The sequence below is a fragment of the Zychaea mexicana genome (assembly GCF_025766255.1).
Source record: "Zychaea mexicana strain RSA 1403 chromosome Unknown BDB00scaffold_30, whole genome shotgun sequence".
In the NCBI taxonomy this organism is placed as follows: domain Eukaryota; kingdom Fungi; phylum Mucoromycota; class Mucoromycetes; order Mucorales; family Lichtheimiaceae; genus Zychaea; species Zychaea mexicana.
Window position 1 is genome coordinate 254884 of NW_026516693.1, and position 12283 is coordinate 267166.

The window sequence follows — 12283 nt, forward strand, 5'->3', positions numbered from 1 at the left end:
AGATAGAGGGGACGGTTGGTTTTACGCAGTAGGTGTATACATACTGTATCTAGACGATATTGATTGTTTGTAAAATCACATAGTTTGGTCAGCGTGAAAGCACCGAAATCTGCCATCGGCACTAGTCGTACCAAGCACTTCTTAGAAAGTCTTGACCTCAACTTTTACCCGTTTACACATTGTCGGAAGCGTAGTCTAGGAAAGAAACAGTCTTCTGACAAGCCCTACGTGCAATTGCTTGTCACTTTGTCGCAGCAGCAAAGCTTGATAAAGCTGCAATTATGGCTGTCATAATAGGTAAACATACACTAACAGTACAGATTTTCGACAATAACAAATGCTGCACCATGCTGCTTTATCAACTACAATGAGTCGTATATCAGACTCGTGTTGAGTGAAGAATCTGTGCAGTTTATACAGGTTTCTGCCTGTTTAAATTGTTTTCTTCAACTTACAATAATCCGAAATATACAGTAAATGCAGTAACGTTGATAAAATCTAGTTCTTGTTGCACTCGCCACTATCTTTGTATTCTCTATAAATTTGAAAATGAGTATATGGCACTTTGATCGATATATTTTTTTATTACGTTTAAAGGATAATTTTGTAACGACTAGCTCTTCTGGTACTTTACCGGTATTCAAAATAGGCGGGTAGAAATTCATGCGACAAAAGTTCACTACGTATCATGACGTTTTATTATTTCAAGTCGTAGTAAATGTGATAGTAAAGCAGTACTTTTCAATGAATGGTTCTGAACATAGCATTTTGATTTTCCAGATATGATAGAGAAATAAACCAACTCCATCTACCTTCAAGAGGGGCTAAAGAAAGGATCATCTGATCGATACACAATACCGCAGGAGTGTGCATAGCACCTACAGTAACCAAAAAAAAACTGAATGTCCACATGCTTTTAATTATATATATAAGTAATATATTGATGTCATGACGTCATTTGCAGTGTAGTGTGTAGTAGTACCTAAAAACTATATACCAACAGCTAGTACACTTGGGGAGTCTGACAGGCTTTCTGATTTTAAATAGGACATAGGTAGTTTCTGATTTTTAAGGATCTGATAGAGAACCCGTTGGGTGGTAACGAGCTTTGGCTTTCCAGAAGAGTCACTAAGGGGTTGCTTAAGTAGAGCATTTATTAAAAAACTATCTCTTCAGCGTGTAAAGTCACTGCTTAATGAGCCATTATGCAAGTGTTACAGTAGTGCATGAAGAATTTCTTCTCCTTTGCGTACAAATATATAGAACAAAAGCAAAACGAAGCTGCATCCTTTTACAGCCTCTTTTCCTTTATTTTATTATTTTCCCGGATTAAAATTAGGTATGACAGTGTATGGTGCGTGTATAACAGCTGCTTTTGCAACGACTAATAGCCGTAACAACATTTGATCATTAGTACAAGGGACACATAATAATAGCTTCATACATACGCTAGTTGAGCCTGTCGAACATATAAGTATTGCTGGTAATAGTCAAAATAATACGTCGTCGAACGGGAAGAACGATCGGCTACAATAGATAATATCGACTTCGCAGCCTGATCACCGAGTACAATTGCATGATAGAAACGTGATCCAAAGGAGCTAAAATTGAAGAAGAATGGATTGAAACGGACGATTAAACAACAGACAACTCATCATTGGGACCACAATTATCTAGTGGGCGGGAAATGTGCACGGACAGTCGCAACTGGAGCATGTCTTTTGTCCCTTTTAGTTGGTTTCGAAAATTTTTTTGATACGTGGCAACATTATCAAGTTTGGAGTCCTTTGATAAAATAACCAAGAAACGTCGTCGACGCACCTTTCCTATATCAGGGGTATGTAGCACTCGAATGTGCAATGGCTTTTTTCACCGTGCGACGGCCACAGCGGGCACCGGATTAACAATGCATATCATACATCGTTTACGAAATTCGTTGTGTGGATGAGTAGCCATCAACATACATACCATCCCATCACCATCATCGTACACCATTTTATAGGCCTCCAACAGCAACAGCATTTCATCGAGCGGGCCATACATTGCCTTACCTGAGATTACTTAAAAAACCGGTACTAACGACACCAAAACAAAGTTAGGGCATTCGTTTTGACAAGTTCACCTGGGTCACACTAGATTCACTTGTCAAAGAATACGCCTTGTTCTGGCGGACCCAACCAGCTACGGTTAGAGTACGGTAACGAAGTAGCTATGTCTGAATTATTTGGAATGAGTTTTCTAAGCACTCATAAAAGTTTCATCTTTGTGCATATAGGGCTGCAAATGATGGAGCTCCCTTATCAACAAGGCCCGATTCTCGCTGCCGTGCTTTTTTTGTGAGATCCTTTGGGCAATGTTAGCTGGAGGAGGATGTGGTCAGCTGTACGATGATTAGGCTTTTCGTGTCGTACGAGTTGGATACTGTAGCAAAAATGCAAAGGAAGAGCGCGAGCGATCAACGTAGCTTACCAGCCCGTAATACATTCTTTTTCTTCGTTGTGCGACTTAATAACCCTATTGAGGCGCCTCATATAGAATACATACAAGTCCCATAAAAAAATAAGACCTCGATGGCAGTACGTAAATAAAGTCAGACCAATACACATGGTCTACATGGCAAGGTGAAACCATAAAGCTCAATCGATAAAGCGGATAAAATATATTGACATTAGGCTAAAAAAGAAGCACTTATCCGGTCAAAACGCCATCAAAAGAATGACCAGGAATAGTTTATAATCTTTGGCTTTATTTTAGGTGACAACAAGTCAGTCTAGTTGGTCTACTTGGTCTAGTTGGTCTTAGTTAATCCACGGTTTGGCAGGTCAAGGTTAGTTATTTATTGTCAATTGAATGGGAGGGATGGTATTACAAGTTATAGATTGTGGTCTTAAAATGCTTGTCTTAGGGTGATATGGCTTTGGTATCAAAACGGACAGCAGCGAACGCATAAAAGGGTACTATGATGGTAAGGAAGTACCTAGTAGTGTCGACATCTATCAAACCATATTGCTGCAGGTAGGTGCCGCCTTTGGTTTATTACGGTGATGAAACATGAAAACACACGTGTTGATCTTTTTAATTACATCATGCTGGTTTCAACTTGCTGCTGGCGTGAAAAGCCAACGTGGACCGTGATTTTGATGAGCTTCAGCAGTTTGCGGAAACGCTATCACCAGAAAAACAGCATGAACAAGATTGGGGTCAGCATCTGGTAGAGCGAGTGATACCATACGTCGTAACTGTAAATCGTAAACATCTCTAGGAATTGGTGGTAACTGTCGAGGAAGACGGAAGTGCTTCGCAATCAGTGCAAGCCAAAGTTACCAAGTGTGTTGCCAACGTGGGCGAGTGAGATTGAACAGGTATGAAGATCATTGAATATGACTATATTGAATCAAAATCTAGTTACTGACGCATCTACAGCTATCACAAGACAAAGAAACAGACAGCTGGGATATAAAGCAAGCGTTACATGGATATCAGGCAGCCGCGATCAAAAGCAGAAAGACACATTTGTACAGCCTACACGCCTCGTTACACACACTACATTTGTCAAGGATGCACCATTCGGCCACAGATGGTAAGTTGTAGTTAGATACATAGTAGAGATATCAAGCTTCTGTTTCTTTTTTGTGTTTTCCGAAAGAACCACTGGAGCTTAAACCCTCATATAGCTCTCACTACCAAGGCTGACAAGGCAAACGCCGTGCTGGAATCCTCCGAGATTCCCCAAACCAGCTGTTCCCTGATTTCACCGCCTACAAACGTGCTTCCGGTCGCACATATGATTTGTTCGTTGTCGAGGTTAAGCACCAAGCTCGAGCAAATTGAATTATATTAAGATGGGTGTCATGCTTCGCGGCATGATTAACAAGCTAGTTGAACTCAGCGTGCCCAACCCGACAGTATGCGGATTGATCGTGAAAGGTAGCACTTTAAATGTATTTATCTAGTGCGGATTTGGTCTTCGCGTCAATTTATTAACAATATTTCTGTACCATAGGTTTCAAGTGTACAACGTACCGATTAGACCTCAAAGCAAAGCATGTGTACAGAATGGTCGAATTGCAAGAATTCCTTCTGCCACAAGAAAGCTATCAAGTAGGCTGCTTGCCGACTTGTATCCAAGCGTTGGGGCAAGTTAAGGTAAAACAAAGATCCTGATCCATGTTCGCTATACACTGTATACCGCTCCAGCTAATATTATCGATTTAACCAATTCATAGGAGATCCTGGCGCAAACAGCCAAAAACATCGGATTGCGACCAACTCCTCAAAAAAAGAACAGTTTTCAAAAATATATCGAACTTATCATGTAAGATCGGGTTCCAGGGTTATGATCCAGCAACTGATTTCCGTGGCATGGGACTCCAGGGCCTCGATGATCTTGTCTATTATGCAACGACACACACGGATTCAGCTCAACGCACCTTTTCAAGCTCACGACATCCGGTATCCTGGTAAGCTGGTAAGAAAATTCTTGTCCTACTTGCATCATTGTTGCTACTCTACTTTTGATTTGATTATCCAGAAGCTCTTGTCCTTTTTATTAACCCAATGCAAACACTTCTTCTAGAATCAGGTATCCCTTTGCCATTGTCGGTATTAACATCACACAATGCGCAGTTCAAGCTCTGTGCTAACGTTAAATGCGATATTATCTGTATAGATATGGCGCGTTAAGAAAATCTGTAGCGAATTCTACTGTAAGTTTTTTTCTTTCTTTCGTAATATATTGATGAATTACATGTGTGCAGTATATATGGAGAGGCATCATATAGATCACGAAATGATGTAAGGCTATTTGTTTCATAATGACTTATGAATCTCCCCACGAACTACCAGGACTCACGGTCATGGATTTCGAACCGAAATTCATAGATCAAATCCTAGATCAATAAGGAATAGCAGAGACACAAGGCATTGTCTTTAAGTGAATGGCTCGTTGGACAACGAAGAATGGAACAAGTGGAACTGATACAACAGCAACTGCAACTGCAGCGGCAGAAAGGAGAGAATACAAACATTGATTTTAAACGATGTAATAAAAATGAAGAATTGCTTTGATTATAGGAGAAAGGATGGGGGTATAAGTGTTTGATGATCAATAATTATCGCTTTCTTTTTTGTCCCAAAGACGATGTGCTTCTTGCTGGTCCTTTGCCCTTGCTTTTTGTGTTCTTTTTTTCTTTCGTGGAAGAAGCTTGTGTTTTTACAATCCAATCAATGGGCGTGCGATTTTTAAGAACATTTCCGTTATTGAGGAGTTGGTCGCAATCATTGATGTTCTTGGCTGTTTGCGCCAGGATCTCCTATGAATTGGTTAAATCGATAATATTAGCTGGAGCGGTATACAGTGTATAGCGAACATGGATCAGGATCTTTGTTTTACCTTAACTTGCCCCAACGCTTGGATACAAGTCGGCAAGCAGCCTACTTGATAGCTTTCTTGTGGCAGAAGGAATTCTTGCAATTCGACCATTCTGTACACATGCTTTGCTTTGAGGTCTAATCGGTACGTTGTACACTTGAAACCTATGGTACAGAAATATTGTTAATAAATTGACGCGAAGACCAATCCGCACTAGATAAATACATTTAAAGTGCTACCTTTCACGATCAATCCGCATACTGTCGGGTTGGGCACGCTGAGTTCAACTAGCTTGTCAATCATGCCGCGAAGCATGATACCCATTTTTATAAAATCCGATTTGCTGGAGGTTGGTCGCTTAACCTCGACAACGAACAAATCGTACGTGCGACCGGAAGCACGTTTGTAGGCGGTGAAATCAGGGAACAGCTGGTTGGGGGAATCTCGGGAGGATTCCAGCACAGCGTTTGCCCTTTTCCAAAAAAAAAAGAAGAGAAATATAGTATACACTTGTCAGCCTTGGTAGTGAAAGATATATCGAAGTCTACGTTCCAGTGATTCTTTTGGAAAACGCAAAAAACCACAGAGACTTGATATCTCTACTATCTAAGTACGACTTACCATTTATGGCCGAACGGTGCATCCTTGACAAAAAGTGCGTGCAGTGGGGCGTGTAGGTACGTATGTACCAATGTGTCCTCTACGATATTGTTATCGCATGCTGAGGGAACACCAACGAAACTGTTCAGAACATCAACAAAAACCGATGCCACGAAGTCTCTGCTCTCGATTGCGGCTGCCTGATATTCGTGTATTCTTTGCTTTATATCCCAGCTGTCTGTTTCTTTGTCTTGTGACAGCTGTAGATGCGTCAGTAACTAGACTTTAATTCAATATAGTCATATTCAATGAATTTCATACCTGTTCGATATCGCTCGCCCACGTTGGCAACACACTTGGTAAATCTGGCTTGCATTGGTTGCGAAGCAATTCGTCTTCCTTGACGGTTACCACCGATTCCTTGAGGCCGAAGAAAAAGATGCAACAGAGGCTCCTATGTAAGAATATCATATAGTCAAAGGTACGCTAAAACGAAAACAATAATGATCGAGCAATAATAAAAAAGCTACTTACAATGCTCGAATATTGCTAATGGTTTTGTTTGTTTTTTTGTTTTCGCTAATAGATCTTTTTTGATAGGCCTCGAGCAACTTGGTTATATCGACATTGTTTGAAGCGATCCACTTTAATGATTGCAACGCAGTTAGTATATCTATCTGTCAATACGTTTGAAATGAAAGAATTGCTTTTTCTTTTACCCGATCAGCACGATCTTTGATTTCTCGGTCAAGGTCCAAGGGAAACACTTCAAACCGGTCTTTGTATAGCTTCTTCGGATTTTCATCGATACTAGGTAATGATTTGGCGGATTCAAGGTCGTCATCAGGAACTCTACATGAATATGTTGTTATTATAACTGTCGGGAAGTATCAACTAATTTGTGGCAGCAACACATTGCATTTCGCACTTACTCTTTTGTTGTCGCGGAAGAACCAACAAGAAGGACGCTTCGAATAGCCTCATTGGCCGGTTCTGCTGCTGCCGTTGCTGTTTTTACTGCTTCAACGTGATACTTTACCTTTGCAACACGCTGGTCAAAAAAACATTACGCGTTAGTATCATACTCTCTTCTTAACCTCTCTCTCTCTCTCTCTCTCTCTCTCTCTCTCTCTCTCTGTGCGTGGTGTGTTTATGCAGAAAACGAAAAATGTGTTGCTGACTGCTGAAAACTTACAAGAGCGAGGATTTCTTGCCAAATAAGTGGATCGCAGCGTGTGCTAAAATGATAGGCGTTCAGAAAGTTTAACAAAGACTTGACTATTATTTATACCGTACTTACTTTGTTTCAATATGTGGGCGCAAATACTTAACGCTGTGGACAAATCGACGCGACCACACGCTTGCCATTCCAGTCCAGTCTTTAGTCGATTGACTCCAGGCACCTATCTGTGCTTTATTCTTGTCCACAAAGCCTGCTAGCGTTGGTGTATCAGCACCAGCAACGTAGCCACATAGCTCTATCATTTGCAAATAAGCAACATACGTCGTGAGCTTCATTCTTCGGTTCTTATGCTCCTCTTTCCCGGTCCGTACCAGTGTATCCTTGGTAGTTGTTATCCATAATTTCGATAAGTGTCGCTAAGTATTGAACGAATTGTTGCTATGGTTATGGTAATTGTCGCTAATGGTTCTGGTAATTGACACTAAGGATTCAACGATTTGTTGCTATGGTTTTGACACGAAGAAGAAGCATGCGCAGCACGCTCAGTAGAAGTCGGCTCTTATTTCTTTATAGCGGGACCTCAAAAATTGGATAAGAGCTACCGAAACCACTACAATCAACAAATTACGTGACCGCAGGGACAACAGCTGTTGCACATGATACCGGATTTTGCGTTCAAAACGTCTACAGGCCCAAGCTTCTTTTTTGCCTGTGGATGAGCGGGTTTCTAGCTTTGGGGAGTGGGCAATTTTTGCTTATGAAAATTGTTTGTGGACAAGCTTATTTTCGCTTGTGGACACCCTATTTTTCGTGCTCTGGCAGTGCGTTTTTTGCGATCAGACTCAGCTCGGATTCGCCTGTGGGCGGACCTTTTTTCATATAGGACCAAGTCCTTTTTCGCGTTGGGCTACTAGTTATTCGCTTGAGCCCATTTCACTTTTTGCCATGGAGCCATTAGTTATTCACTAAGGGAGACCTATAATATTCGACTCCGGGAATTCGTTTTTCATACGTAGAACCTCTAATTCGTATATGAATTGCAGCATTTTCATATTTGACACACCCAAATAAAGATCATCTGCCAGCCAGAAACGTTCGAATCAAATGTTTAGGTGCAAATGAAGCTGACCAAATTGTTTTGACAACATGTTGATACCGCGCTCACTAGTAGCCCATGCTTGTCCCAGGGCTTTTTGTAAATTCTTAATATCACCGGTAAACGAGTGCAGTTTATCTTATAACTCCTTGAGCTCTGTTGCTGCTGGCCCTGTAGCTTTTTTCTTCAGCTCGGTCTTCATAGAATATGAGGGACTTTTGGACAAGACATATTTTCCTCTTCTCATGGATAGACAAATATGCAAAAGAAGATTGTGTCGCTGAATAAAAAGGACTCGTAAGCTTTCAAGATTATGCAACACAAACGTTCCAGTCAGAAAGTGCACCAACATTGAATTAGATCGTTTCTAGCTGGCAGAAGTAGGGGTCGCAGTCCAACCCGCGGTTCAAATCCGACCCGCGGGTCAAGGACTGGTCAACGGGTCGGGTTGATGCTTTTCAGACCCATTGGTCGACCCGTCCAACCCTTGACCCGACCTGTTGACCTGCTGTGACCCATGTATACATATCATATGTATGATGTACTGGTATTTAAGTAGTCAATCTTCTTGTTAAGAAGCATCATTATATTAAAGATGTCGTTGTAATATATCTGATAAAGAACTATAATATAAAATGCCCTTATGTTCTTTTTAGTGGGGGATTATATAGTATACTCAAGAGTATAAGTAAGCTATAAGCAATATAAGGACTAAAAAAGTAGCAATAATACAATGAGAACGGACAATAGAGGGTGGCAGTAAGAGATGAGACTTTATAAAAGATGTAAAAGGAATTGAGAAAAGAAAAACGATTGCAGGAATAAGAAATAAGAAGGAAGTGAAAGAAAAGGAAAAAGGATTAGTGGCGTGTGGGGGAGTCGATACTTTAGCCATTATGTAAGCTTTCTTTGATGCATATGAACCCAAGTGATTTATTTCTGATGGCATAAAACCCTTTACCTTTAAGAATAATCACTTACAAAGTAGATATTACTAGCACTGCTAGGAATTTGCGTGCCATCATCTTTGAGAGCTGTGTGTATATGGGGACTTGCATTTCCAGTACTTAAGTCTAGGTTGGATGACACTTCCTTCATCATCATATCGAAATAAGTCTTAACCCGTCAACCCAAGTTTTGACCCATCAGGTTGAATAGGTCGAATCGGGTAAGTGTTTTCTTGAACCGCGGGTCAATGGGTCAGAACCTTGACCTGACCGACCCATCCAATTGCAACAACTAGGCAGAAGATGATCTTTATTTGGGTGTGTCAAATATGAAAATGCTGCAATTCATATACGAATTAGAGGTTCTACGTATGAAAAACGAATTCCCGGAGTCGAATATTATAGGTCTCCCTTAGTGAATAACTAATGGCTCCATGGCAAAAAGTGAAATGGGCTCAAGCGAATAACTAGTAGCCCAACGCGAAAAAGGACTTGGTCCTATATGAAAAAAGGTCCGCCCACAGGCGAATCCGAGCTGAGTCTGATCGCAAAAAACGCACTGCCAGAGCACGAAAAATAGGGTGTCCACAAGCGAAAATAAGCTTGTCCACAAACAATTTTCATAAGCAAAAATTGCCCACTCCCCAAAGCTAGAAACCCGCTCATCCACAGGCAAAAAAGAAGCTTGGGCCTGTAGACGTTTTGAACGCAAAATCCGGTATCATGTGCAACAGCTGTTGTCCCTGCGGTCACGTAATTTGTTGATTGTAGTGGTTTCGGTAGCTCTTATCCAATTTTTGAGGTCCCGCTATAAAGAAATAAGAGCCGACTTCTACTGAGCGTGCTGCGCATGCTTCTTCTTCGTGTCAAAACCATAGCAACAAATCGTTGAATCCTTAGTGTCAATTACCAGAACCATTAGCGACAATTACCATAACCATAGCAACAATTCGTTCAATACTTAGCGACACTTATCGAAATTATGGATAACAACTACCAAGGATACACTGGTACGGACCGGGAAAGAGGAGCATAAGAACCGAAGAATGAAGCTCACGACGTATGTTGCTTATTTGCAAATGATAGAGCTATGTGGCTACGTTGCTGGTGCTGATACACCAACGCTAGCAGGCTTTGTGGACAAGAATAAAGCACAGATAGGTGCCTGGAGTCAATCGACTAAAGACTGGACTGGAATGGCAAGCGTGTGGTCGCGTCGATTTGTCCACAGCGTTAAGTATTTGCGCCCACATATTGAAACAAAGTAAGTACGGTATAAATAATAGTCAAGTCTTTGTTAAACTTTCTGAACGCCTATCATTTTAGCACACGCTGCGATCCACTTATTTGGCAAGAAATCCTCGCTCTTGTAAGTTTTCAGCAGTCAGCAACACATTTTTCGTTTTCTGCATAAACACACCACGCACAGAGAGAGAGAGAGAGAGAGAGAGAGAGAGAGGTTAAGAAGAGAGTATGATACTAACGCGTAATGTTTTTTTGACCAGCGTGTTGCAAAGGTAAAGTATCACGTTGAAGCAGTAAAAACAGCAACGGCAGCAGCAGAACCGGCCAATGAGGCTATTCGAAGCGTCCTTCTTGTTGGTTCTTCCGCGACAACAAAAGAGTAAGTGCGAAATGCAATGTGTTGCTGCCACAAATTAGTTGATACTTCCCGACAGTTATAATAACAACATATTCATGTAGAGTTCCTGATGACGACCTTGAATCCGCCAAATCATTACCTAGTATCGATGAAAATCCGAAGAAGCTATACAAAGACCGGTTTGAAGTGTTTCCCTTGGACCTTGACCGAGAAATCAAAGATCGTGCTGATCGGGTAAAAGAAAAAGCAATTCTTTCATTTCAAACGTATTGACAGATAGATATACTAACTGCGTTGCAATCATTAAAGTGGATCGCTTCAAACAATGTCGATATAACCAAGTTGCTCGAGGCCTATCAAAAAAGATCTATTAGCGAAAACAAAAAAACAAACAAAACCATTAGCAATATTCGAGCATTGTAAGTAGCTTTTTTATTATTGCTCGATCATTATTGTTTTCGTTTTAGCGTACCTTTGACTATATGATATTCTTACATAGGAGCCTCTGTTGCATCTTTTTCTTCGGCCTCAAGGAATCGGTGGTAACCGTCAAGGAAGACGAATTGCTTCGCAACCAATGCAAGCCAGATTTACCAAGTGTGTTGCCAACGTGGGCGAGCGATATCGAACAGGTATGAAATTCATTGAATATGACTATATTGAATTAAAGTCTAGTTACTGACGCATCTACAGCTGTCACAAGACAAAGAAACAGACAGCTGGGATATAAAGCAAAGAATACACGAATATCAGGCAGCCGCAATCGAGAGCAGAGACTTCGTGGCATCGGTTTTTGTTGATGTTCTGAACAGTTTCGTTGGTGTTCCCTCAGCATGCGATAACAATATCGTAGAGGACACATTGGTACATACGTACCTACACGCCCCACTGCACGCACTTTTTGTCAAGGATGCACCGTTCGGCCACAAATGGTAAGTCGTGGTTAGATAGTAGAGATTTCAAGTCCTGTGTGGTTTTCGCATCTGCAAAAGAATTTCAGGACATATACGCACATATATCCACGCGTAAAATTACCAGAAATTTATTGATCTTTAAACATTTCTTTTTCCGTATTATAATTAGAGTTTACATCATCAACGACGGCCACTCTCCATTGAAGACTATTGCGATCGAGAAGTGACAACGATACGAAAATGGTAATTCGCGGGCAAAACGTCAAAACAAGGTCAATCTCCACGTTCTCTACCGACTGCATCAACGTGTCAAGCGATTCCGCTCATGTCTGTTCAATTACAACGATTACAACGACTACAACAACAAACACAGCAGCCGCCATCGCTACCACAATCACCACAAGCTGCTATCCATTCACAACATCTGTAAAAACAACCGGCGTCGTGTTCCTTACTAATAATGAACAGTTTACCTTACACAACCCTCCTCTATAGTACTCATACGTTTTACCTACAGCATGATGCACCTCCGGAGATGCTTAGGTATCTATCATTCTGCTGCGTGAAAA

General features: G+C 41.1%; 4 protein-coding genes across 4 annotated transcripts; 2 read left to right on the plus strand and 2 right to left on the minus strand.

The window, feature by feature from the left end:
* Positions 1-195: 195 nt before the first annotated feature.
* On the minus strand, positions 196-2043 carry BDB00DRAFT_787390 (uncharacterized protein; the record flags this gene model as incomplete). Its single annotated transcript, XM_053120695.1, has 7 exons — positions 196-273; positions 456-535; positions 590-679; positions 813-878; positions 998-1128; positions 1822-1826; positions 1969-2043. The coding sequence occupies 7 exons, from the start codon at positions 2041-2043 to the stop codon at positions 196-198; spliced, it is 525 nt and encodes a 174-aa protein (XP_052980441.1).
* Positions 2044-3842: 1799 nt separating this feature from the next.
* On the plus strand, positions 3843-4798 carry BDB00DRAFT_787391 (uncharacterized protein; the record flags this gene model as incomplete). The annotated part of the gene is made up of 5 exons (XM_053120696.1): positions 3843-3927; positions 4004-4146; positions 4421-4468; positions 4670-4706; positions 4782-4798. The coding sequence occupies 5 exons, from the start codon at positions 3843-3845 to the stop codon at positions 4796-4798; spliced, it is 330 nt and encodes a 109-aa protein (XP_052980442.1).
* A 164-nt stretch (positions 4799-4962) lies between these two features.
* On the minus strand, positions 4963-6507 carry BDB00DRAFT_336819 (uncharacterized protein). Its single transcript, XM_053116994.1, has 6 exons — positions 6506-6507; positions 6293-6425; positions 5993-6221; positions 5611-5843; positions 5393-5535; positions 4963-5312 (listed from the first exon to the last, which is right to left on the minus strand). The coding sequence occupies exons 2-6, from the start codon at positions 6345-6347 to the stop codon at positions 5112-5114; spliced, it is 861 nt and encodes a 286-aa protein (XP_052980443.1). The 5' UTR covers positions 6348-6425; positions 6506-6507; the 3' UTR covers positions 4963-5111.
* Positions 6508-10075: 3568 nt separating this feature from the next.
* Positions 10076-11544, plus strand: BDB00DRAFT_336853 (uncharacterized protein). Its single transcript, XM_053116995.1, has 7 exons — positions 10076-10207; positions 10284-10461; positions 10524-10566; positions 10703-10821; positions 10902-11034; positions 11110-11432; positions 11494-11544. Exons 1-6 carry the CDS (start codon positions 10180-10182, stop codon positions 11221-11223), a joined length of 615 nt encoding a protein of 204 aa, XP_052980444.1. The 5' UTR covers positions 10076-10179; the 3' UTR covers positions 11224-11432; positions 11494-11544.
* Positions 11545-12283: the final 739 nt, after the last annotated feature.

Excerpts from the sequence above, each read along its gene's own strand:
- BDB00DRAFT_336819 (XM_053116994.1), bottom strand. The coding sequence starts at position 6,347 with ATGCAAGCCAGATTTACCAAGTGTGTTGCCAACGTGGGCGAGCGATAT. Across the intron at positions 5,844-5,992 it reads GCACCGTTCGGCCATAAATG|GGCAAACGCTGTGCTGGAAT; the intron begins GTAAGTCGTACT and ends TTTTTGGAAAAG. Across the intron at positions 5,313-5,392 it reads AAGCGTTGGGGCAAGTTAAG|GAGATCCTGGCGCAAACAGC; the intron begins GTAAAACAAAGA and ends ACCAATTCATAG.
- BDB00DRAFT_336853 (XM_053116995.1), top strand. The coding sequence starts at position 10,180 with ATGGATAACAACTACCAAGGATACACTG. Across the intron at positions 10,822-10,901 it reads TCTTCCGCGACAACAAAAGA|AGTTCCTGATGACGACCTTG; the intron begins GTAAGTGCGAAA and ends ATATTCATGTAG. Across the intron at positions 11,035-11,109 it reads TCAAAGATCGTGCTGATCGG|TGGATCGCTTCAAACAATGT; the intron begins GTAAAAGAAAAA and ends CAATCATTAAAG.